The sequence below is a fragment of the Aquarana catesbeiana genome, linkage group LG04, assembly GCF_042186555.1.
Source record: "Aquarana catesbeiana isolate 2022-GZ linkage group LG04, ASM4218655v1, whole genome shotgun sequence".
Classification (NCBI taxonomy): domain Eukaryota; kingdom Metazoa; phylum Chordata; class Amphibia; order Anura; family Ranidae; genus Aquarana; species Aquarana catesbeiana.
The window spans coordinates 137184019-137211789 of record NC_133327.1 but is presented as its reverse complement, the minus strand read 5'-3'; the positions used below and the strand labels follow the sequence as shown (position 1 = coordinate 137211789).

The 27771-nt window shown below is 41.9% G+C and overlaps 1 protein-coding gene across 1 annotated transcript in view; it reads right to left on the bottom strand.

Annotated features, from left to right (window-relative positions):
• The window catches only part of LOC141139518 (uncharacterized), a 199944-nt gene that overhangs the window by 7459 nt on the left and 164714 nt on the right, over positions 1-27771 (bottom strand). The window contains exons 30-35 of the mRNA XM_073625735.1: positions 10998-11161; positions 9889-10329; positions 8823-8972; positions 7886-8065; positions 4550-4681; positions 3056-3235 (exon numbers count right to left, since the gene is read on the bottom strand). Coding sequence (XP_073481836.1) covers positions 3056-3235; positions 4550-4681; positions 7886-8065; positions 8823-8972; positions 9889-10329; positions 10998-11161 — 1247 coding nt within the window. The remainder of the gene's footprint in view (positions 1-3055; positions 3236-4549; positions 4682-7885; positions 8066-8822; positions 8973-9888; positions 10330-10997; positions 11162-27771) is intronic.

Genomic DNA, 27771 nt, shown 5'->3' with positions numbered 1-27771 from the left:
ACATTTGTTGTCTGAATTTCTGACAACAAAAATTTGAGAGCTGGTTCTCAAATTTTCTGACAACAAAATCCGTTGTCAGAAATTCCGATCGTGTGTACACGATTCCAACACACAAAATTCCACGCATGCTCGGAATCAAGCAGAAGAGCCGCACTGGCTATTGAACTTCATTTTTCTCGGCTCGTAGTATGTGTTGTACGTCACCGCGTTCTTGACATTCGGAATTTCCGACAACATTTGTGCGACCGTGTGTATGCAAGACAAGTTTGAGCCAACATCCGTCGGAAATAAATCCAGGATTTTCTTGTCGGAATGTCCGATCATGTGTACGTGGCATAAGACTGTGTTCTGCACAATGACTACTGGCAAATCTTTTCTTTGATAAATTGTAATTTGCCCTAACACAATCATAAGGGAACATACAGTATACAGTGGATATAAAAGTCTACACACCCCTGTTAAAATGTCAGGTTTCTGTGATGTAAAAAAATGAGACAAAGATAAATCATTTGAGAACTTTTTCCACCTTTAATGTGACCTATAAACTACAACTCAACTGAAAAATAAACTGAAATCTTTTAGGGGAGGAAAGTAAAATAAAAAAATAAAATAATGTGGTTGCATAAGTGTGCACACCCTCTTATAACTGGGCGTTGTAGCGGTGTTCAGAATTAAGCAAACTCGTTTTAAATAGGAGTCAGTACACACCTGCCATTATTTAAAGTGGGACTGATTAACCCTAAACAAAGTTCAGCTGTTCTAGTAGGTCTTTCCTGACATTTTCTTAGTTGCATCCTACAGCAAAAGCCATGGTCCACAGAGAGCTTCCAAAGCATCAGAGGGATCTCATTGTTAAAAGGTATCAGTCATAAGAAGGGTACAAAAGAATTTCCAAGGCATTAGATATACCATGGAACACAGTGAAGACAGTCATCAAGTGGAGAAAATATGACACAACATACCAAGAACTGGACGTCCCTCCAAAATTGATGAAAAGACAAGAAGAAAACTGGTCAGGGAGGCTGCCAAGAGGCCTATAGCAACATTAAAGGAGCTGCAGGAATACCTGGCAAGTACCGGCTGTGTGGTACATGTGACAACAATCTCCCGTATTCTTTATATGTCTGAGCTATGGGGTAGAGTGGCAAGACGGAAGCCTTTTCCTACCAAGATAAACATCCAAGCCCCGCAAAATTTAGCAAAAACACATCTGAAGTCTCCGAAAAGCATGAGGGAAAATGTGTTATGGTCTGATGAAACCAAGGTTGAACCTTTTGGTCATAATTCCAACAGATACGTTTGGCGCAAAAACAACACTGCACGTCACCAAAAGAACACCATACCCACTGTGAAGCATGGTGGTGGCAGCATCTTGCTTTGGGGCTGTTTTTCTTTAGCTGGAACAGGGGCCTTAGTCAAGGTAGAGGGAATTCTGAACAGTTCCAAATACCAGTCAATATTGGCACAAAGCCTTCAGGCTTCTGCTAGAAAGCTGAACATGAAGAGGAACTTCATCTTTTAGCATGACAACGACCCAAAGCATACATCCAAATCAACAAAGGAATGGCTTCTCCAGAAGAAGATTCAAGTTTTGGAATGGCCCAGCCAGAGCCCAGACCTGAATCTGATTGAAAATCTGTGGGGTGATCTGAAGAGGGCTGTGCACAGGAGACGCCCTCGCAATCTGACAGATTTGGAGTGTTTTTGCAAAGAAAAGTGGGCAAATATTCAAGTCAAGATGCTGATAGACTCATACCCAAAAAAGACTGAGTGCTGTAATAAAATCATAAGGTGCTTCAACAAAGTATTAGTTTAAGGGTGTGCACACTTATGCAACCACATTGTTTTATTTTTTTTATTTTTACTTCCCTCCCCTAAAAGATTTCAGTTTATTTTTTATTTGAGTTGTACAGTTTATAGGTCACATTAAAGGTGGAAAAAGTTCTGAAATGATTTATCTTTGTCTCATTTTTTTACATCACAGAAACCTGACATTTTAACAGGGGTGTGTAGACTTTTTATATCCACTGTATTGCCGCGTACACACGGTCGGAATTTCCGACAACAAATGTTCGATGTGAGCTTGTTGTCGGAAATTCCGACTGTGTGTAGGCTCCATCGGACATTTGTTGTCTGAATTTCCGACAACAAAAATTTGAGAGCTGGTTCTCAAATTTTCTGACAACAAAATCCGTTGTCAGAAATTCCGATCGTGTGTACACGATTCCAACACACAAAATTCCACGCATGCTCGGAATCAAGCAGAAGAGCCGCACTGGCTATTGAACTTAATTTTTCTCGGCTCGTCGTACGTGTTGTACGTCACCGCGTTCTTGACGTTCGGAATTTCCGACAACATTTGTGAAACTGTGAGTATGCAAGACAAGTTTGAGCCAACATCCGTCGAAAATAAATCCAGGATTTTGTTGTCGGAATGTTCGATCGTGTGTACGTGGCATACGTGTTTTAACATGCAGCATTAAAGTATAAATGAAGGCAAAATTTTTTTTATTTAAGTTTTGGATAGAGTAGAGATGGATTAGAACATCTGTTAGGTTTTTAATGCTCTCTGTACCCCTGTTAGGGAGATTCACCCTCTCTATTTGTCCTGTTTACCATTATCATTGAAAGTAAAAGAAAATACCAAATTTGGAGTTTTCCCTAGAAAAGTAATACAGCGGAAATTTTCCAATGGAAACACTAGTTTTGGTCACCTGAAGGGCTCCAAAGGGATTCCCTTAATTTGCAGGGATTTCCTCTCACCTCCTGGATTAGCTATGGGACAGGAAGTGAAGGGAAATCTCCCCAATGGGACACAAATGGCAAAAACAAAAAACGGATAGGGGTTATAAACCTCCCTTACGTATTTGCCTATAGTTCTATTTTAAGTTATTTTTATTGAACAACAGAAACTGTTGCCTGAAATATTCTAACCCAGTAGATCCATTGCAGCACAAAAGACATCTGCTTGTCATCTACCCCTGTACATTTAGTAACAGGGGGTTTCATCAATATGGTTTTTCTTTCTCAGTAGGAAACAGCCACACTAGTTTACCTGTTCCTCTAGGCCTCTGATCCTTTGCCTGTGTGCTCTCTCTCTGTTCTCTAGTGTGATCTCTGCCTGTTGCTGAGCAATGCGAAGCCTCTCGCTCTCAGCGTCCAGCTCCTGCCGATGTCTCACACTCACTTCCATCAGTCTCTGAGAATGAGCTCGTTCCAGATCTGTCATCTGGGCCTGTTTGTAGACAATGGAAATACTATTATTTTACCTGGACAGTATACATCAACATAATATTGGTGAAGAGAATAATCACTATTAAGCCTCATGCACACTGGATGTTTTTACAGCTGCTGTTTTTGGGTTTTTTCAGGTGTTTTTTTCTGCAGCCAGTAAACTCCCCAGCATGTTATCCAATGTGTCCATGCACACATAGGTTGTTATCAGCGTTTTTGGGAGGGGCGTTTTCTGACTCGAAAAAACACCCAGAACTAGTGGGTTTTAAGAGGAGTTTTTTCAGCTGTAAAAACACTCTAACTCTGATAAAAAACGTGTCTATTCAGCGCTTACCCGTGCTTTTGAGCCATAAGCTTTTGTGGGAGTACAATTTTGCTAAAAAAAAAAGAAGCCAAAAAAACGCAGAAAAATGCTGAAAAACGCTACTGCAAAAACACTGCAAAATTCATTCTACAGCTAACGCTACTGGCATTTTTATAATGTCCAGAGTGCATGAGGCCTTAAGCTAGCTATATATTCAGGGATCTGCCTACTAATCTCTCAACAAAGATATTCACTATTCAGGAGGTGTTGGGTGATCTCCCCACTGCTCAAGAGCTAGGTATGAGTGATATGGGCACAACAGGGTGCATATTTTCCTCTCAACAACCCCCCCTTTTTTTTTCTTCCCTTTTTCCTTCTCAGTCTTTGCTATTAGATCTCTTAGGTCTTCTTGCCTATTCCCTCTAAATTTAGAGAAGCTACTGCTTCCCTGGAGGTATAGGTCCCCTTCTACGAACGTATACAGCTTATACCAGGCGTATTACCAAGGCATTGTGGTCAATGAGCTGATTTTAAGTTTGGAAGCACAATATGTAGTAGGCCTGAGATGTGCCTTGTTAATGCATCAAGGGTCCTGAACAAGTCTTGGGGTTACCGCATACTGACAGTGCATTCTATACCGACTGTGAAGTTTCTCATTTTGGAAGAACACCCTTTCTATGCTCATTTATGTTTAAAAATATATGAACTATTACCCATTCTGTAAGTATTTTACATGGTGGGAGATCCACATTCTTTGTCGTAACATTCGTATTCTCTTTTGTGAAAATATTCCAATAAAAATATTGAAACAGAAAAGGGTGAATATTAAGTCATCTGGTCACGTCCTACAATTGTTCATGTCCCATAGGTACCACCATCTCATTGTTTATGGCACATGAAAGATCTGTGATATCCCCTACCATGTATAATGACATGCAAATAAAACATCCCATGTAGGGTCAATTTTAGTCGGCACCTAACTGCTGGTGAAATAAAAACGCAGGATGTTACCTCCAGGTACTGATTCTGTCTTTGGGATTCTGCCAGATCTTTTTTCAGGGAAATCACCAACTGGTTGATTTGTTCCTTCTCTATGCTGAGGCGTTGTACTTCCTCCTCCAAACGCAGCTGCTCGCGTTTTACCTGTATGAGTCACAAAACATTACATTTAGCTGTAAAATATGTGACCTGACAACAAATGTCACAACAATGTTAGAAATCTAGAAAAGGCACATACCGTAGCAATACTAATAAATTTTTTATCTCCAGAGCTATAACAGAGAAATTAGTGTAAAATCTTAACAGAAACTGCTCCATTATCTTAGCTTTGATGTTTATTTATTCCATTAAAAGTAGAACAGTCACAGGCCTGGAATCTCTAGTTGTGGACCTCGACATGCAAACGGTGGTTCACCCTGAATAAGTGCTTGGTATGGTCTTTTAAAGAACATTAACTGGTCTGGATGTATGCTTTGTACCAGGGCCCTCTGACCCCCCCCCCCCCTGGTCTTGGGGGTACACATATTATTGTTATATTGTTGTACCATTTTGCCATTATTTTGTTTTTTTGCTTAAGTTACTCTCACCGTGTAACTGTATACAGCTTTTTCTGCCATAGTAATATTTTCTGGTCCTTTAAGGTCCAGGCGTAATGGACCCTTTCCAAACTGTTGTGTCTTGGTGGATGCCTTGATTTGTTTTGTATGGTTTAAAAGATTCTCAATAAAACTTTCTTATGTAAAAAAAAAGAACAGTCTATCCCTATTACTATGCTAGAAGCTCAAACAGTACAGTGAAAAGGGGATGTGAAGGAAAGTGAGTTTGATCTCGGAATACGATGGATATCTAAGTATATATTTGAAAGAAAAAAGTAGACGATCTTTCAAACAAAAGTGTGTTTGACTAAAGACACAAAACATCATAACATAGGGGTTGGAAAAAATTCAGGATTTCTTTTTTTTTAAATGAGATCTTTTTTTTTAATTAAATTTTTAAGTTTTTTTAAAAAAAAGCCTCATAAACAGCACGTTACAGACTACAAACTAAGAAGGTAGTCAGACATACAGTGACAGTTCAAGTAATCCAAACAAAGCTATTAGCAATTTTCGGAAGCATACGGATACCCATAATCAGCAAACATTAGCTTGTTTGGTAGCAAGGTAGAGAACACAACAATAACATAAAATTATAACTATCAACTCACTTATACGCTCCAAGTAAGGAAGGTACACTGTATGAACATGCATCTGTGGCTAATAATCTAAATAATCTAAACCAAACTTGCACAAATAGACCATAGTACTGATCGATTACATATGGCTTGTGTTACAATGGGACCTCTTTAAAGAAGTAAAATCTAGACTTTAAAAGCATTTAGTGCCTCCAAACTCACAGGGACAGTAGCCTGTCTGAAATCAGGTGGAACGGGGTGAAACCAGGCACTGCCAGCCAGGGGTTCATATGCTGGGATATGAGCTTTAATCGGGAGATAACAATGTTTATTTGATTTTTCCACTCCACAGTTGGAGGGGTAGAAGGCATCCATTTTTGGGCAATTACTTTCCGTGCTATATGAAGCAAACTGATTATAGGATCTACTGCCTCATCAGGCACCATGGAATCATCAAAGATATTGAGAAGACACATTTTAGGGTCCAGGGAGTAGTTTGATATATGGAGGATATGAAAGACACAACCTCTTGCCAATAACTATGGAGTTTTATGCAGCGCCATATCACATGGATGAAATCTGCCGGGCCCCTGGCACATCTAGGGCATATATCCGTATCCTTAAGCCTCCACCTATACAGTTTAGCAGGGGTATGAAAAACTCTATGAAGAATAAACAGTTGAGTGAGCCTCTGAGCTGGTGACAAGGACACTAGGGGAAATGAAATCAGTGCCTGCTCCCACAGGTCTCTTGTTAAGGGGCCCAAATCTTCCCCTCTAGCTCTTCCTAGAAGGGATTAGAGTACGGTTTTGTATCTTAGTCATTAACATCCCATATAAATGAGAAATAAGCCATTTTCTGGAGTCAGCTTTAGTTAGTAGTCCAATAATTTGAAATTCAGGATTTTAAGACAAATGTTCAAATGATCTTTTGTATATGAACTTTGTCAAATAATCCTATCCGTGGATCTAGATTTTTCTGTTCTTTGTTTGCATGCCTATTTTTCCATCTTTTGCTCCTGGAAGCATCATAAAACAAATGTTTTACTGCTAAAAAAATATTACCGTTAGGAAAGAGACAAAAGGTCTGGATGTCCATATAGGCAGATTGGGAGTGACTGGGGCAAGGTTTAACTTCTGACTTTGCTCAAAGTCAAACATTATATTATATGTGAGTGCCTTTTAAAGCATATTGGTATCAGAAGTGAAGAAACACTTTTAGAAAACTCTTGTTATATTCTAATAGGATATATAAATAATTTCACTCTTTTACTTTAAGTACAGGGACACTTTGAGTGTGAAAACATTTGGTAACAAGGAGTTCTAGAAATTCACGTTTAAAATGTCCACCCTTCTTCCAGCTCTTACGCCAAAGTGGATATTTCTGGCTGTGGTTCTGTTGACAGTACTAATTTATTAATTGGACTTTTTTTTCATCTTTCCTGTGTTTATATAAATGTACATAGAAAATCAATTCCCACCCCAGAAAAACTAAAATCTACTGTCACAATCACATACACACACACATGCACACACATTATAGGTAAAAGCTAATGCAGTGTGATTCGATATTGTGGGAAGAAATTCATGCCACCTGTGTTAAAAAAGATATATATATATTTTTTTTAGAATCATACTTACCTAGGTGGATGCAGCATCGGTCCGATGCTGCTTCTGTCCCCCGGCGCCTCTAGCACTCTAGTACACCGCTGATCACTTGGCTCTCACAGCTCCTTGAGCAGAGAGCCACTGACTGTCACTCTGCTCGGCCCCCCTGCGCTCATTGGAGCGCTGGGCTGTGGAGGGGGGAAAGCGGCCGGCTCGCCCTCTTATCGGCTCGCTGAGAGGCTGAGCAGGGTGCCGGTTCAGGGATCTGGGCGGATCCCGACTCTTTGGTCACGATGACGCCTGAGCCTGGACCGACTCTGTGACGTCAGCAGAGAGCGGACTTCAGCCCGCGCTCTGTTAAAAACAGGTCACAGGAGTGCAAAACGAACTGCACTCCTGTAATCCACAGGAGAAGTACAGCCAAATGAGCTTTGGCTGTTCTTCTCCTTCAAACACCATGTCACTGTTATATACACTTTCTAGAGTTCATTATATATTTTACAGTTTTGTGTTATCGGCAGGTAAGACACATTTTTTACATGCTGAAATATGTTCTGTTTATACACTGACCTTTTCCAATGCATTTCTCAGATTGTTGTTGCCTTTCTCCAAAATGACTGCAGAGTGCTGTATATCCTGTTTGTCAATTGCAGACTGTGTCTTGTCACCTTGCAGAATCTTTACCCTATCCTGCAGCTCAAGAATCATGATTCCCTGTTCCTTCTCCCTCAGCTGTTGCTTCAAGAGAGCCTGCAGGGGACAGAACACTTCTACTTCAATACACATAACATTCTACACCTGGGAATGCAGTGTTAAAAAAAGTGCTACATTGCACATGGCTGTATCTAGTGATCATGCTGGCATAGATACCCTTTTCCATGGGCCCCATTACTTTTAATACCAACCACGTTACATTATTATTGCAAAAGCTAAAATTACAATGCTAAGAGGCAGAATGATGTTTACATCTATTTAATTTGAAAGGATACGTTCTCTTTAATGTCTTTAGATATCCCCTTTACCCATGTTTGTGTAGCACACTCTAGTGTACTAGAAGGAATAGTGCGGGTTTTTGTTTAGAGTAGGTAAATTTCCAGGCTTTGATGGCAGCCAAGCAAGGGAGATCGCTGTAGTAATATTGTATTGTACTAATATCGGATCGACCTGAGCTGTCAGTTTTTCATTTTTTGTTTAAATAAAATAAAACTAGTGGTGTGTACCAGGCTTAAGACAAGAAGAAATGGTGGGATGAATTAGATGGAGGGTAATAACACCTGAGGGTCTGAGTTGAAGTATGTCATACATAAAGTTTTGGTAAGATCTGAAAATATAGCCTTGATGCAAACTTAAAGTCAAACATGGGCACGGAAGGAAACATGTTCATACCATGAAGACTGGAGAGATAACCTGCGCAAAAAAATACTCATTGGAATTCCAATTTGTTTTCTTATCAGTTTTCAGACATCCTATTTTAAATGCTCCCCTGCTCTTCATGATCTTGTCTCACCTGCTGTAGATCTTCTGCTCTTGCCTGAAACTCTCTGCATGCCAGCTGTATGTCTCCCAGCTGCTGCTGCTGCTCCTGCACTGTCTGTGAGAGACGCATGTTCTGTCTCTTGCTGTCACTTAGTGCTTGCCGGACAGAATCTAGTCGCTCCTGAGAAAGAATGACAAAACGCCCAGTAATTAGACACTGGATTAGTCATGTGGGATCTAATGTATTTTATTTATTTTTAAATGTCAACATTTGTAAAATAGTCATATAGGTATAAGCCTGCAGTAGAAAAATATTTAGAATGGAAGCAGAATGATCCATCTTTTATTATTGTCAGTGAGAACATAATTTTGAATTATTATTAGATTAATTGTTGTATGATTTTCAAAAACTTGTTCTTCTATTTTATTGATATTAAATATAGAGATTTGCAGATTATCAACTCATACACTTGCATTTTTAAAAGAGCAGCAAAGCCATAAACCAATGTGTACTGTAAAGCTGCCCACATGCACATGCTGTATGTCATTACAAATTTTATATCGAGATATGTTTTTTATTGTTTTTATTCAATAAACACATATTGATAAGATTTACATCATTTTCATTTTTTTTTTTTCATCACAATTTTATGTAAAGACATTGTAAAGACTATACTTTCCCTTTAAATAGGACATTCAACTTTTATCACATGGCTCTGAAATCATAGTAAACTACAGCAACCAATAAGAATTCACTTTTACTGCAGTCATAATTGCAATGGATTCTGACTAGTTGCTATCAGTACTAACTTATGCTATCACAAAACTTATTTTATCAAATTCTAATAGAACTGGCCACAGTTAGATCCACTAGTCGACACCAACCACCTCATGAAACTTAGATTTGAAAATTAAGTTGCTGGGCAAAAAATTCTGGGTTGAAAAGTGACTGTATCCTGCATCCTGTATTCTGACAGTCATTGAAGCAGAAGCTGTCAGAATACAATGGCTGGCAGGGAAATTCCTTTAGTAATGCTGTTTATTGTGGATGAAGAAATCTAGTTGTGTATGGCTAGCCTTAGTTTCTTAAACGTTACCTGCAGGACCCGTCTGTCTTGCTCAGCTGCTGTCAGAGCTCCTTGTAGTTTGTTCACATCTTCCTGCAGGTTACCCCTGCCAGTTGCTGCTTCTCCAAGAGCCTGTGTCAGCCCCTGCGATTTCTCCTGCAGCTGCCTTTCTCCATCTTGTGCCCTAGACAAGGCCAGGCTCAGCTTTTGCCCCTCTCTCAGTAGGCCAGCCTCTCTGTCTTCACTCTCCTTCAAATGTTCCTGTAAGTCTTGTGCTTGGTCCTGTAAAGCCAGAACTTCTGCTTCTCTTTCTGCTAGGCAGAGCCGTGTCCTCTCCAGTTCCCCTTCCAGAGAGCGGCGCCTGAGTTCCAGGTCCGTACTGCGGTTCTCCGAAGCCTCCAGTATTTCTCTTAGGCTCTTGCATTCCAGCTCCTGTCGGCTTTCACAACTGCGAGCCCGGCACAGTCGTTCCTACAATAGTGAGGATATTAAAAACATTTAATGCAATATTCACCTTCAATCCAGGGATTTTTTCTGCAGTATTATTTTACTGTCACTTGAAGTCCGATGGCCAGCACCCTTAACTGATATTCTCTGATCCCAAATCATCCTTGACCCTTCCTTGCCTGTGCCTTTATTCTCAAAGTCAAAACAGCACAGTGGTGAGCTCTCTGTCACTCTGCTTTAATAGCCTTTCAGTATGTTCCTATTCAGCACAAGAACTCTTCTTTTTTCAGAGCTCTGCTGCACAGGAAATACCAGGGGCTAATACCAGGTCAAATTCAAATTTAGGTACTTACATTGCTTTCATTTAAAAAAATAATTTTTTTGATGCATTATTGATTACTGAGCCGTATTAATTTGTTTCATTTGTATCTGCCTAGAATTCAGCTTTAATTTGGTCATTCTGACCTTCTATAACTAGTCTGGGAAAGATTTGGGACATAAGAACAGGCTTATTGTGTTAGGCTTAAGTAGTATTTGGCAGCTAAAGTAACAATACCCTTAATGACTTACTGAAGAAGAGATATTAATACAAAATCCTTGTTCAGGGGTACATTTATAGAGAAATTAGGAGAGGAATGTTCAAAGAAAACTGAAGTGAAGCAATACTCATGTTCTAGTGCCATGCTACATACCTGTAAATCCCTCTTCTCATCATCACACATACGTAGGCTATGCTCCAATTTTGAAGCACGTTCAATAGCAGTTTGACGTTCCATCTCTACCTGACGCAGGTTGTCCTGCAGCAATCGCATTTCTGTGTTTGCTGTGCCCAGCTGTTCCTCTGTCTTATGTTGGCCTACAAAAAAATGATAATATAGGTCACCTTCACATGAAGCAGAAGGAAATCGCTCTCATAGGGACAAAGACATGAATAAAATCTTGATCGGAGTTCTAAACTTTATGACTATACAAGAAAAATGTGTTTTATTACTGTCTATGGGTGAGGAGGAGTTTCCTTCATTTCCTGTTCTGGCACCCATCAATAGGAAGTGGTGACATTTTCCCTCACTTCCTGATCTGTCTAAATCCTGTCAAATATACAGGACTTGAGGAGTAATATAAATGACAAAACATCAAATAAAACGTTGATGGGATCTAACCTTTCCACATTAAAAAAATGACTGGAGTTGAGCTTTAAAGTAGATTGGACATAAAGAGTAATAATTTGTTATGTTATAGGGAAAGGTTATTTGTACCTAAGCAGTACCCAGAATAATTTACCCTTTGCCTGAAGCTCCTCCTGAAAAAAACAGCAGCATACTTCTTGGCATGTTATGCCCCGTACACACGATCAGACTTTCCGACAACAAAACCATGGAGTTTTGTTTGAAGGTTGTTGACTCCAACTTGTCTTGCATACACATGGTCACACAAATGTTGGCCAACAATTATGAACGTAGTGACGTACAAGACGTACGTGATGCCTCCATTACGAACGCTAGTTTTACAAGATCGAGCACTTCCGGCTCGTACTTGATTCCGAGCATGCGTGGACTTTTGTGCAACTGACTTGTGTACACACGTTTGGAAAGTCCGACAACAAAAATTTGTTGGTGGAAAATTTGAGAACCTGCTAGCCAACATTTGTTGGCGGGAAGTCCGACAACAAATGTTCGATGGAGCATACACACGGTCGGACTTTCCGCCAACAAGCTCACATCCAACATTTGTTGTCGGAAAATCCGTTCGTGTGTACAAGGCATAAGGGTGCTTTGGCATGTACTGTATATCTACAGTGATGTATATAAGCATATATATAAGCAAAATATAAGCCCCCCACCCTATTTCTTGGAGTATATAAAAAAAAAAAGAATAAAAAAAAGCAAAAACCTTTAATACTTAGAAACACTGAAGGTGGCCACAGAATACAGCTTTCGCTGGAAAAAATCTTACGATGGTCATTTACAGCCCAATATCTGATATTGCAGTATACATAGTACAGATTGATCTATACCAGTACCAGAGACATAGACTCAAGCCACTTCGACCAGATAGCATCAAACTTATTCATAGTGTTCCTTAAAAAATATGTATGCTTTTCAAATATCATAACCCTATTAAGATCTGATATCCAGTCAGATACAGTCGGTGGATGGAGAGAGGTCCACTTAAGGGCAATCTGTCTGCGGGCAACAAAGAGTGCGCACCTAATAGTGTTGCCTATAGAAAGAGTATAAGTATAGATATCACAGTAGTCCAATAGGCAAAAAGGGGTTTGGCGGAGATATTTATATCCAGTAGCCCATTTAAAGTACCAATCACCTCCGCCCAGTATCTCTGGAGTTTGGGACACCGCCAGAGAAGATGTATCAACGTAGCTGTGTTACCACACCTAGCACAGGCTGGCTCAGATCTCAGGCCAATGGTATGCAATAATTTAGGAGTTCGATAAATCCTATGAAGGATAAAGATCTGGGTCAGTCTGTGTGATGGAGAAAGGGATACATGAGGCAGAGACCAGAGAACATCCTCCCGGACCTCTTCCAGAGATGGGACCAAGATCCTGTTCCCATCTGGCCCTGGAGGGTATGGGAAAGTTTAACAGAAACCTAACAATACCCTATATGTAACAGAAGTAAGACCTTTTGTTAACCTTGCTTGTAAGATCTTGTTAAAAAACAGGGGTAGGGGGAAAGAGTATCTCAGCAGGCGAAAACTGGGCATGCAAAGCATGTCTCAATTGGAGGAATTGATAAAACCAATTTGATTGTAAAGAAAATTCTCCCCTTAACTCTTCAAAGGACTTAGGTAAACCGTTCTCATATAGTTGAGCTGAAGTTGTTATTCCCGATTTTCCCCACCTCTGAAAGCCTCTAAGAACTGAAAGTTGGGGGAGTCTATCATTATCCCATATTGGGGTATATCTAGTGGGGTATGGAATGGCCATCATTTTTTTGACTGTATCCCCATATTTTACACATTAGCTTATAGGTGGGCATATCCGCACATAAAACACCCCCTATTACCCCATCCAAAACATGGAGTGGTGACCGACCCTTAAATGCATAAGAAAATAACCGTCAAGCAGGAAGGGGTAACTGTTCAAGCTCTCATCCAGCAAAATGCTGTAATTGTGATGCAAAGAAATACCTCCTTGGCTTAGGAATGGCCAGTCTACCCGCATTTTTGGGATGTTGAAGAGTCTCCAATTTGATATGAGGGGTTTTATTCCGCCATATTAAACACCTAAATATACTATTAATCTTAGTAAAAATCCGTAAAGGTATCTAGATTAGAACATTATATAAAAGATACAAAAGCTGAGGCATCCATATCGTCTTAATTAGATTAATACGGCCTATTAAGGAGAGAGGGCGTTTATGCCAGATTTTGCTTTGGTCTTGGAATCTAGTGAGTAGTGGAAGTATGTTATCTACAATATACGACTGAGGGGAATCAGAAATAACTATCCCCAAGTATTTTATAGAAGACACAACCCAGAGCTGAGAAAGTGAGGATGGTAGTGGGTCCTGGGGAAGATCTAAGGGCACCAACACGGACTTCTCCCAATTTATGCCTAACCCGGAAAACCTACCAAACTCCTTAACATATTTCATTACTGCCAGTAAAGATGAACTGATATTAGTCAGAAAAAGAAGATCATCTGCATATAATGATACCTTTTCCTCCATATCTCCACTCCTCTTTTCTATTATATTCAGTGCAATATTGTCGGAAACCATGAATCAGACTGAGACAGAAGTACAGTTCAATCACACTTGTATAATAATAAAAGTAAATAGAACAAACGCAGTCAAAACATAGCCAAAGTTCGGTAACCGAGGCAGATAGTCAGACAAGCCAGAAAGTCAGGAAGCCAGAGATCAGTGTAGTGGAACAGCAAGCAGGGTCTGGAGTCAGAAGGAATGTCAGCTAAGCAAGTCTTTAACAGGAATGCAGTCTCTGTGATGTTGACCAAGTAGAAGGCAGAGATCATCTGGGCTGGACGGCTTAAGTAGGCAAAACTGATGAGCATGATATCATCAACAGGTGAGTCACTGTGGAAAGATAGGAGCTGGCAATTAGCCGACAGCTGAGCAGCCAGCTCAGAGAAGGAAGGGCTAAGCCCAGCCCTGACAGTACCCCCTCCTCAACGACCACTCCCCCTCGGAGGACCACCAGGCTTAAGGGGAAAATGTCAATGGAAATCACGGAGGAGGACAGGGGCATGTACATCCGAGGATGAGACCCAAGAGTGGACTGTACCCTTTCCAATGCACCAGGTATTGTATGTGCCCACGGAACTTACGGGAGTCAACAATGGACTGTACTTCATACTCCTCATGGTTCTCAACCTGTACAGGGTGAGGACGTGGCACCGTGGTGGTAAAGCGGTTGCAGACCAAAGGTTTTAATAAGGAGACATGAAAAACATTTGAGATACGCATAGTAGAAGGAAGGTCTAATGCGTAAGCCACTGGGTTAATCCGGCGAAGAATACGGAAAGGCCCATTAAACCGAGGTGCGAACTTCAGAGAGGAAACACGAAGTCGGAGGTTGCGAGATGACAGCCACAACCTGGTAAGAAGGCGCAGGCAGGCGTCTACGGTCAGCATGGAGTCTTTACCTATCATTAGCATGTCGCAAAGCCTCCTGGACTTGTGCCCAATTGGAACGAAGACCACGGAGATGCTCCTCTAATGCAGGAAAACTCTGCGGAACAAAAGAGTCAGGCAACATGGAAGGTCGGAAACCATAGTTCACCATAAACAGGGACAATCGGGAAGCAGAATTCAAGGCACTAGTGTGAGAAAACTCCACCCATGGTAAGAGGTCTGATCAGTTGTTATGATGGTCAGAAATATAGCAACATAGGAATTGCTCCAAGCACTGATTGGCTCGTTCTGCGGCCCCATTAGACTGCAGGTAATACGCAGAGAAGAAAGCTGAATTCCCAACTGTGCACAAAAGGCTCCCCAGAACTGGGACACAAACTGACTACCCCTGTCCGAGACAATCACCTTGGGTAGCCCATGTAAGCGAAAGATCTCCCAAGCAAAAATGGAAGCCAATTCCTTAGAAGTGGGCAACTTCTTAAGTGGAATACAATGAGACATTTTCGAGAATCGGTCAACCACCATAAGGATAACTGTGCTGCCCTGGGAGTTGGGTAACTCTACAATAAAATCCATAGACAGGTGGGTCTAGGGCCTCTCTCCACTGGGTATGGGTTGAAGCAGGCCCACTGGAATGTGTCGTGGAGTCTTACTCTGAGCACACACGGAACAGGCAGCTACGAAGGGGGTTACATAAGCATGTAGACTAGGCCACCAGAATTGTTGGGAAATGGCTAAAAAGAGTTAATTCTTCCCAGGTTGGTCAGCAGCCTTGGGAGAATGGTAAGTCTGGAGCACGGCAGAATGGAGACTCTCTGGGACAAAGCAGCAGTCACAAGGTTTCTCAGAAGGAGCATGGATCTGAGCAGCAAGAATTTTGTCACCCAAAGGAGAAGTGAGACTGGTGCAAACCGTAGCCAGAATATGATCAGAAGGAATCACAGGAACTGATTCCATCTTGAAAGTGGAGTTAGATTGTCGTGACAAAGCGTCAGCCCTTACATTCTTAGTACCGGGTAAGAATGAGACAATGTAATTGAAACTTTACAAGAAAAGAGCACATTGCGCCCTTCTGGGAGAGAGGCCTTTAGCCTCAGACAAGAATGTGAGATTCTTATGGTCAGTAAGAATGAGAACCCGGCACAGTGGTACCTTCGAGGAGATTTCTCCATTCTTTCAGGGCTAAAATGATCGTTAGCTCTCTGTCACCAATCTCATAATTGCAGGTGACAATTTCTTGGAAAAGTAGCCACAAGGATGCATAGCGCTCTTAGAGGTAGGATGTTGAGACATAAGGGCGCCAACTCCAGTCTCAGAAGCATCAACCTCAAGGATAAAAGGTAACGTAGAATCAGCATGTGAAAACACAGAAACAGAAACAAAGGCAGCCTTGAGACTCTAAAAGGCCCTAATGGACTCCAGAGACCAACTCTGTGGGTTACCGTCCTTTCTGGTCATATCAGTCAGGGGCTTGACCAGAGATGAGAAGTTACGAACAAACCTCCGATAATAGTAGGCAAAGCCAAGAAAACGCTGCAGAGGACGTAAACCCATGGGTCGGGGCCACTGTAGGACTGCTGAAAGTTTCTCTTGGTCCATCGAAAAACCAGCAGTGGAAATTACATAACCCAGGAATTTAACTTGTTCACAATGAAATTCGCACTTCTCCAATTTACAATAGAGATTGTTCTCTCTTAGTTTTTGAAGCACACAACAGACATCTGTGCGGTGGCTCTCCAGGGACTTGAAAATATGAGGATATCGTCAAGATAAACCACCACACATAACTGTAACAAAACTCGGAGGACATCGTTAATAAATTCCTGGAAAGCTGCCAGGGTGTTACAAGGGCCAAAAGGCATTACGAGGTACACATAATGGCCTGTTCTAGTATTAAACTCAGTTTTCCACTCGTCGCCCTCCTTAATCCTCATGAGATTGTATGCCCCTCTTAAATCAAGCTTTGTGAAAATCATTGCTCCCTTGAGGAGGTCAAAAAACTCCGTAATCAATGGAATCGGATAGGCATTCTTTTTCGTGAAATGATTGAGACCCCTATAATCAATAGGTCTCAATTCACCACTCTTGTTCTCCACAAAGAAGAAACCAGCACCAGCAGGAGATGAGGATTTGTGGATGAAACCCCAAGAAAGTGCGTCTGCAACATACTCCTCCATGGCCTTATCCTCCAAGATCGACAAAGGGTAAACCCGGCCACGAGGGGGCATGGCACCAGGCTGAGGGTCAATTGCATAATCATACGACCGCTGTGGAGGCAAACTACCGGCTTGACCGTTATCAAAGACATCACTAAAATCGCGGTACTCCTCCGGCAGGGAGGAGAGTGAAGAGGTGCACAAGACCTTGGCTACCTTCTGGAAGCATGTCTTACTGCATTGTGGTGACCAGCATGGAGCCAATCAAAAGAGGGGTTGTGCCTCTGTAACCGAGGATAACCAATAACCAGCAAAAACTTAGGTGAGTAAATAACTTGGATTTGGATTATCTCATGGTGAAGAGCCCCTACGACCATGGACAACAAAACAGTCTCATGAGTCACATGGGCAGGCTGTAGAGGTCTCCCGTCAAGAGTCTCAATGGCAAGTGGAATGTCACGCAGCTGCAGCGGAATCGTGTGCTTCGACGACACAGCCTAAGAAAGGGTAACCGAAACCCGGGGCTTATCCTTCTGGATAACTGTCCGTGACAGGACCTCAAGGTTCGGGCGTTCCTTGGACGGGTAGGACAAGACTTCAAAAAGTGACTTGCCTGGCCACAATAAAGGCACAATCTCTCCCTCCTCCTAAGGGTTCTCTCATCCGCAGAGAAACGCATGAAGCCAAAGTGCATGAGTTTACCTTCACTGATCAATTCGGTACCAGGATGCATGGGAGGTGAGGGAGGCAAGGGTGGTACTTCAAAGCTTGGAGACAAATGTACAGGAGGCTTCTGCAAGCGCTCCTTAAAAGAGAGTCTTTCTCTGAGTCTGGAGTCAATGAGGATGGCAAATGTGATCAACTTCTCCAGCTCAGTGGGTATATCTCAGGCTGCTATCTCATCCTTGATGGTATCCAAGAGACCATGAGAAAAAGCAGCCACAAGGGCCTCATTGTTCCAAGCAACCTCTGATGCCAGAGTACAGAATTCAATGGCGTAATGGCAAAAGTTCTAGTACTCTGTTTGATGGACATGAGGCACTTGGCAGCAGAAGCGGAGCTTGCAGGAACGTCAAATACCCTTTTAAAAGAAGCCACAAACTCAGGGTTACTCAAGACAACAGGTTTTTGCATCTCCCATAGAGGGTTTGCCCAGGCCAAGGCTCTCTCAGAAAGCAAAGATATCACGAAACCTACTTTGCTTCTGTCCGTGGGAAACGCCTGGGGCAGCATCTCAAAGTATATCTCAACCTGGTTTAGAAACCCTCTGCATTGGACTGGATCTCCCCCAAATCGCTGGGCAAGCGGAGTGGAACCAGACATACCTCTAATAGAGGTAATACTTGAGGAAGGTGCCTGCACAGAGACTGGAGCAGCAGTAGGGACGGCCTGCAAAGGTTGTACTGGAGCAGCCACAGTGGGCGATTCAAGGTGAGCCGTTCGACTCAGGAACGTTTGTAACGCCATGGCAAACTGATCCATGCGGTGATGCTGCTCATCCAATCTGGAAAAAATATTACCAACAAGTGGATTGACTGCATCTTCTGAATTCATGGCCTTCGCCTACTGTCAGAAACCATGAATCAGACCATGAAAGAAATACAGTTAAATCACACTTGTTTAATAATAAAAGTAAATAGAACAAACGTAGTCAAAACATAGCCAAAGTTCGGTAACTGGAACGGATAGTCAGACAAGCCAGAAAGTCAGGAAGCCAGAGATCAGCGTAGTGGAACAGCAAGCAGGGTCTGGAGCCAGAAGGAATGTCAGCCAAGCAAGTCTTTAACAGGAATGCAGGAGTCTCTACGATGTTGACCAAGGCGAAGGCAGGGATCATCTGGGCTGGACGGCTTAAGTAGGCAGGACTGATGAGCAGGATATCATCAACAGGTGAGTCACTGTGGAGAGATAGGAGCTGGCAATTAGCCGACAGTTGAACGGCCAGCTCAGAGAAGGAAGGGCTGAGCCCAGCCCTAACAAATATGCAATCCAACTTGCCCTGAAGAAGCAAGATCTTTTGCGAAATGCGCTGACAGTCTGGATTTGGAGTAATATCTGGGAACCAGCATCAAGAAATGTAAAAATAAATCTATATGAACACTAGGGGAGCCCTATTTTCATTCCAGTGTTGGGTACTTTACTTTGCAATATATGTCTCCCTTGCTGGGGTAATGTGTTTATTAAGATTCCATTTACTGATTGTAATAAACTGTATGATTTTATATTGTCTCTCCCTCATATTGTGCCTTAAAGTCTGCCTTGGAACGCTTTGTTCTGTTTGTGCTAGATTTTTACAATTATATTCTTTCTTTGACCCCCCCCCCCCCCCCTCCACACCAGCACACAATCCAGAATGTCAATTAAGCCTTATAACAATGTCATTAAGACTTTTAGCAGCAATTTATACCTCTTTTATCAGCACTTAAATAATCACACTGAAACCCAGAGATTTGTAATGAGCATACCATATATTAGCCAGTAAAAGATTACAGTTTTTAGCATTTCTGACAAGATCCAGGTCTGTGTATTTAAACAATTTTTTTAAGTCAACAGCATAATAATAGTATCGGAAACCTTAATTAGTATAGGCATTATGGCATGTGGTATATTTTGGCTTGCAGGGGAAAGCAGGCGACATTCCTGGCTGTTTCTCACTGCAGAACCAAAATCCAGCCATGTTTTATAAATCCTGATCTGACGAAATCATATACTAAGAAACATCCACCTGATAGTAGAAGAGGGCTATCATTATGTTAATACTAAACACCCCTGTATTACAAGGTGCAGGAGGCAGATTAGGCACATTCTATCTCATACGTGGTTTAGGCATTTTACAAATATAAAGTTAAGCCTCAATCAAATGGTAATTTCATTTCCAATAGTTTTTATTGTTATCACGTTCAGAAACAATGAAATACATATTAGGAATAAAGTGTGAACACTTCCATAACATTCACATTATAATCAATTGTCATCATAACATTTTGCATTGTTATTTACAAATGTTCTTATGTGGAAGGGTATGTATTGTAGTGTCTCAAACTGTTTTGCCTTATCAGGAAGCAAAGTTATGCCTCCCTGAAGAACCCATTCACACAGGGGCAACACTACTTCCAGCGCGACTTTGGGAGGCAACTTGGACACGACTTGAGTATGAATCACAGCATGACTTGGGGCAACTTACAACACAACTTGAAGTCACCTCCAGGACAGGGAACTTTACAAGTGGCCAATCAGAGCTTATCAGCTGTGTGTGAGAAGGAGGGGGCTGGCTGTTTAGTGGAGTAAATTACTTTCTGTTTTCTTTCTGCTTCCTGTATAGTTGCCTCAGTATGAACAGTGATCAGACTTAGAGGCAACTTCCATTGGAATCAATGGGTACAAGTCGCCTTCTAGTCAGATTGAAGTAGGAGCTCCAGACTCCTTCAGAAAAAAAATAAAAGTTAGCAGTTACAGATATTGTAACTACTGACTTTTAATATTAAGACACTTACCTGTCCACAAATGTAGCGATGTCTTCACCCCAGCTGATTTTTCAACCCAGAAACCCTTTCCCCCTGAAAAGTGGCAAGTGTGGCGGCGGGGGGATGAGACAGACAAGAGGAGCTTCCCCTTTTGGGTCGAGCTCCGCTTTAATATTCCATCGAAACTTTGCACAACCACAGAGACAGAAAGTCACTTTGAGGGCCAGTAACTCTATCAGACTAGATATATGCGGAAGTTTTTGGACACTTAAAACCACAGACAAGGCAAATCAATTTTAAATACTTTCACTTTTATTATCATTTATTTTACTGCTGTTTTTTGTCTAGGTTTTTTTTTTTTAAATACTTTGCACTGTTTTTACCTTTGCTTTCATTAAAGGATATTTTAAAATCATTAAGCTTTATCTTTAAATCTCTACAGCAAAAAATAACAAATCCTTGTCTCTTTGAATGCTACTGTATTTTAAGATCTGTCATATCGCTGTCTGTCAAAACAGTGTGTATTACAGATGTTTCTTAGAAGTCAGAATTGTTACAGCAGATGCCGTGAACGGTGTGTGTGTTTCTTTTAAAATATGTGCTGATAGCAGTTGTGTATGTGTAAAGGGTTTACTGCAGAGTTAACTGACCCAGTGATGATCGCTCTCATTCTATGTATTAAGATAAAAAAACCTTCTGCATGCAGCTCCCACCCCCAGCCCTCCTAAAACATACCTGAGCCTGATCTCAATCCAGCAATGTTCACAAGAGCAGCAGCTCTTTCACCTCATTGGACAAAGAAGCAGCAGGAGCCATTGAATCCTGCTGCTGTCAGTCCAAGCCAGTAAGGAGAGAGCAGGGGGTGGGGCTGAGCCGCACTCACAGACGGCTCGGGATTAAGCATGTATGAGTGCCCCCATAGCAAGTGGCTTGCTATGGGGGCATTTGGCAGGGGGGAAGAGCTAGGAGCGTTGGCGGGGGGACCCGAGTAGGCGAGGATCGGGACTGCTCTGTGCAAAACCATTGCACAGAGCAGATAAGTATAACATGTTTGTTATTTTTAAATAATAAACACATTGCCTTTACAATCACTTTAAGGTAGAACATTTTTCTCTGCTCTTCCGCCCTGGGAGCTCTGCACCAAAAAATACCAGTATTCATCTCCCCAAAATGAAAGCTAATATATTAAATATTTCATGCTTATCAAGAATGAAGATAATTCTGATTCATCTGTTATCATGGGAGCAATTTGTTTTCTACACACAGCAGACTTCCAGTCCAGTAATCCTGCTGAAGGACTGTGTGAACATGCTATCTTTCCCTTCTGCCAAATCTAAAGTGGCTGATAACATAATTCATGAGGTTGGGTTTGGCTTGTGAACTGGAAATCAGCAGTTAAACATGAGCTGCAGGATAAAAGTGCAGTGCTCAGTCAGAATATTTGGCTGGAACATGGCTGTATTCTCATATGGACATCTATTACAGAAAAAGAACATGATATTAGATTGTTTACTTTGTATGTTGCACACATTTAACATTTCAGATCAGTTAACCTAAGCTGACTTTAGGGTCTCCGCTCTATGTCCCCCATCTGCTGTATTCCACTGAGGGTACACACCTGGCTTGTATGGTGTGCAGTGGCTGAGATTTTTTTTTTACTTGTTCTGCGGATTTCAGATCAGTTAGTTAAGCCTTAACATGTGTTGCATTAGAGACCCTGTCACCAGACCACTCATTTCAACAACAATCTTCTGTTCATTTAACATAATCATAGGATTACATGTACATTTTATGTATGTTATTACCTGTACAAGCCTTGCTTCTGTATACATCCAAATGGCTACTTCTGGGCACCACCATCTAGGATGTGATGTCAGCCCCAGCAGACTTAGGACTGTCAATTCAGTAACACTCTACAGTATAGCAGGGGTCTCCAAACTTTTGAAAAAAAGGGCCAGTTTACTGTCCTTCAGAGGTTAGGGTGGCTGGACAGTGGCCAGTAGGAGGGAGGAGCGATGTGCTGATGTCACTGCGTTCACGCAGGTCCCGGAGTGACAGGCTGCATTGGAGAGTCGGCCGGCTTGTTTTTTATGCTTTATATATTCTACCTAACTGTAAGTACAATAGACATGTGCATTAGTTTTCGTCCAAATGCATTTTCGTCCGAATTTCGGGTATTTTCGTTATCGTTTTAACAAACCAAAGGCCCAGGCTGGGTATTAAGCCGAAAGTGCTTGTGATCTCCCATTATAGGAGATCATTGGAAGTCAGTAGGCGGCAGTGTGTGTAGTGGAAGTCATCTCTCTCCTATCACATTCTTTGGGTGCATCGTTTGTCAGCTTCACATCAATTTTTCTTCTTTTATTTGATGGACTTTATTTGTGATATTCATTTTTCAGTTTTTTTATTACATTTATTTGTTAATGATTCAGGAGTCTAGCGCAACTTAATTATTGAAAGGTGTATGTTTTGTGTGTATCTCACAAGAAGTTGCAGCTTGGTTCACATTTTTTACTTGATTTTTGATAGCACAGTAATTTTAGTTTGTTTGTAGGAGTAGAAAATGCCCTGGCAGTGGTGGGAGTAAACAATGCCATAGGCTTGGTGGTCAATGGGAGTAAAAAAAATAACATAATTGTGTCAGTGGGAGGACTAGTGTCCCATCTTTGGTATCAGTGGAAGGATTAGTGCCTCAAGGGCCGGATAAAGGCAAGCTACATCCAGCCCACGGGCCACCGTTTGGAGACACTTGCTCTGTAGCATTAACCTTCTCTATTCCTTCAGCAGCTGCATAAAAAGTTATGCGGGGAGTTAAAGGGAGCTGGACCAGCACAGTAATTGGACTCCCAGAAGAGGAGAGGGAAATTACGTGCAAGGAGGTGGAAGGGGGTGGGGACTATGTTCAATTTTTCGAACAAATGCAAAGGCACATTGCAAGCAAATATATTATTTTAATTGCATTTTGTAAGTTGGTAAAAGGGTCTCTTTAGCACTTGCACATTAACTTGCTTGGTGTTATTGTAGCCCATTTATATGAATAAGCTGCCAACGTTCCAGAACGCATAGAAAAAACAGACCGGCAGAATATTTTGCAACACACCACACCACAATGAATGGTAGTGAATTACTGTGCATTGGCAAGGTGCGTTGGGGTGGCATTAAGAATAAATGAATAATTACCATGGGTTGTAGTAATGCATGGGGCAAAATACGCCTCAAGTAAATCTCATCTGGCCTTAAACTTTTCTACAGTAATAACACTTCTAAAAGACAGCACCTGTGGAAGTCTTTAAATTGATCCTATTTCCCTACATTTGGAATCAAGGCCCAGGTGGCACATGGGATCTTGACATCTGCCTAATTCAACATGAAGCTCACCATTCCATTGCTATGCCTCTTCCCTGTCAAAAGCTAGAACTGCAGTGGGAAAAAGATGCACTGACATTTTGCAACTGAATGACAGTGCACAGGTTTAGTATTAGGAGGCTGAGGCTTAACCCGAACTTGGGCAGAAATCGAAACCCTGTGTAAAGCCTGGGCCCTTGAATCTAAAAGGATTCACAGGGACACAGGTCAATCTGAAGACAAAGAGTAGAACCTGGTGCCTACACTTCAGCACTGTTATTACTTCAGAATTGCTTTAGACCAGGTAAGGTTCATGTTAGCTTTTCTAAACCAACCACCTCCTTATAGGTAGAAAGATCATTTCAAAAAAGCCACAGGAACCTGGAAAATACAAGTGTGTCGGAAGCCTGTCAACCGTACTATTGGTCTAACAGTGCCATCTAGGCTAGAAGTTTAAAGCTAAACATAGGCAGATATTTATTCTTGTGAAAAATAACATAGGCAGGTATAAAAACCTCTAAATCATCATTCAGATTGCTAGAGAAAGGGACAGCACTGTAAAAATAGGACTTATACAGTGCTGTGACATAAAATACATAACAAATATATCTAGCTGATTAAGGGATAAAGCTCACAGATAACCTCCTCTTTAACCTCTTTGCTCCTTCACTATCCAATCACAGAACTGATCAAGCTGAATTGCTTTAGCTGAAGTGAAGAAAAGTAAGACCTAAACATGGCTTTGGTGTCTTGCAGGGTTGTATGAATTAAAAAAATTGTTGAACAAAACAAATACAAATACAAAATTTAAAGGTTAAACTGTGTATTTATTTGTATGCTTTCACTTATGCTTTAAAGGTTTTGGAGAAGTCTATTGAGAGCTGCTGCAAACTTACAGAAAAAAGGAAGATGGACCAGGCTGATAGGAGGCAAACATGGTGGCAGTCCATATTCTAAAGAACTCGGTATGTACCCACAAATACCCCAAAAAATCCCAAAAATATATTTTGGATCCAGGTGGAGTTGACCTTTAGGCCCTTTTTACACGGACTTGTTTGTTTGACGGACTCCGCTTGCTCAGCAGTGGATTGATCCGCTGATCCCCGCTGAGCAGGCGGATGACAGGTCCGTCTCCGCTCACTGGTATGAGACGGACCTGTCAGAGTCCCGCTCTCCCCTATGGGGAGATCAGATGAAAACAGGCTGCCTGTCTGTTTTCATCTGATACAATTTGATCCGATCAGCCAGACGGATGGAAAATAGGGTCACCATCCGTCTGGATTTGGCGGACAGGATCGGATCGAATAGCAGCGGGTGTCAGTGGACATGTCACCGCTGACATCCATGTGAAAGGACCCTTAGGGTACCCTTTATATGTTATATTGGTGGTAGTAGCCATCCCAGTCAATTTTAAGCAACACTTAAAGCAGAAGTGTGGGAATTCTAAAAAAAACAAAAACATATATATTTATCTACCTATTGCAGCATCCAATGCTACAGCTGTCCCTCACAGGCTCTAAGCCCAAAACCTGACTAATTATGTGACCACTGATTGCTTAGTTCTTGGGTCTGTTCTGAGCATAAAGCGATCACTGTCAGTCACTGAACTGTGCTCTGACCCTTCAGTGCTCACTGGAGCACCGGGCAGGAGAGGGGGTGGAATTGGCATGCTGAGAGGCTGAGCCAGCTCCCAGTCAGGAATCTGGGTTGATCCCGACATTATTGTCAGGATCTCTCCTGAGTCTGGAGCGGCTCTATGATGTCAGCTTTCAGTTGGCTTATAGGTAACAGAAGAGGAGACATAAATGCACTCCTGTGACCCACATGAGAAGCATGCCCAAAAGAGCTTTGGCCATACTTCTCTTTTAAATTGTTATATTATAGTCATATTATAGTTTAGTTAGACCTTTCTGGGACAGCTGGTTTATCCTGTAGAAAAGAGTAAATTGTATTTATATGTGTTTATTAATATTTTCAGGTTGCAAAGAGTAACAAATCTTATTTTTTCCAAAAAAGCTGGATTTTTTAAAATTGTTTTATGGGAGCACTAAAATTAGACTGTAATGCAGGATAACAAAAGGGTGAACATACAGGTAACAAACGCAAGAACTTTTTTTAAAGATTTGTAGTTCTGTTCAGCTATTATTATGATCCAGGTATCCATGCCACGTAGCATGTTGGGGACCTTACTTTTCTCTAAGGCAGTTAGACCCCTTTCACACTGGAGGTGTTTTTCAGGCGCTTTAGTGCTAAAAATAGCGCCTAAAAAAAGCCTCATCTGCAATCCCAGTGTGAAAGCCCCAGTGCTTTCACACTGGGGCGCTGCGCTGGCAGGACGTCCAAAAAAGTCCCGCAAGCAGCTTCTTTGATGTGCTTTAGGAGCAGTTTATTCACCGTTCCTAAATCGGTAAATAAATAAATGCTTTAGGGACCCTTTATACGGCCGCTAGTGGGGGTTAAAAGCACCCCACTAGCGCCCGAAAAGTGCTGCAAAAACGACGGTAAAGCGCCACTAAAACTAGTGGCGCTTTACCACCAACGCCTCCGCGCTGGCAATGTGAAAGGGCTCTTAAGCTTGGTCAGTAACCTTCCTGCCGTCTCTGACTGGACAATGAATGAGAAATTGGAGAAGTCATCACTCTGCTTCCCTCCTATGTTCATGCTTTGACTAACTAAGGGTGTTGCCCCTCCCTCTCCCAACTTGAGTGCTACAATTACAGGAATGTAATATGAGGACAGATAGGGGTACTGATGCCAGTGACATTTAGAACTATTGTACGTACAGTGATTTTAGAGCTTATAACCATGTTAAAACTAGGTGTAAACCCTAACAATGACCTTATATTATTTACTCCCTTGTGCTCTATTAAAGTGATACTAAAGGATAACATTTTATTTTATTCATACTTACCTGTTCTGTGCAATGATTTTGCACAGAGCAGCCCCGATCCTCCTCTTTTCAGGTCCCCTGTCAGTGCTCCTGGTCCCCCCCCCCCGCTGAGTGCCCCCCTAGCAAGCTGCTTGCTAGGGGGGCACTCGTGCATGCTTGCTCCTGAGCCCTTGCTCTGTATTTCTGTAAGATAGAAAGAGTGTGGCTCAGCCCTGCCCCCCGCTCCCTCTTTACTGGCTGTCTGAGCGAATGGCTCCGCTGTCTCTGAGCCAATGAGGAGGAAGAGAACCCAGAGAGCAGCTGCTCTCGTGCACGCCACTGGATCAAGATCAGGCTTAGGTAAGTATGGGAGGGGGGCACTGGGGGAAGCTGCATGCAGAAGGTTTTTTACCTTCATGCATAGAATGCATGCATGAAGGTAAAAAACCTTCAGCCCTTAGAATCATTTTAAATATAGCATTAAAAGCATTTTGTTATCTTCCTTTTGTAAATGGAAAAAAATACACGTTGATCCTGAAAGAAATCTTGTCAGCTGATAACTTCCTGTCCTCTTTGCTGACGGTTATCAGTTAGCGTTTTTCCCAGCTTTCTTTGTTGACTACAGAAGACCCCCACCCAATGTTATTGAGCTGAGAAGAATGGAAGTGTTCAGTAGTATTGACCGTCTTTGATAACGTCCTCTGACAAAATGCGTAAGGCGGAGTCACGCTCACACGTCACCCCCGGAAGCTCTGGCTGGAACGCAAGCTGGGACACACGCTAGGACTAACTTCCTGGTCTCATTCTTGTCTATAGCCGTGCTCCACTGGGTCAGTTGATTTATGGTTTTATGGAAAATCTATCTTTTAAATAAACCGAACTTACTTCACTACGGAAGTCCCCTGTTTCTTTCTGTATGGAGGAAAGGACAGATTGGTGGTGGTGAGATACGGAGGAGCCCAGGTCTGGAACGTCTGCCGAGAACCTTGAACCGGACTGCTGGGGAGCGGAACCTT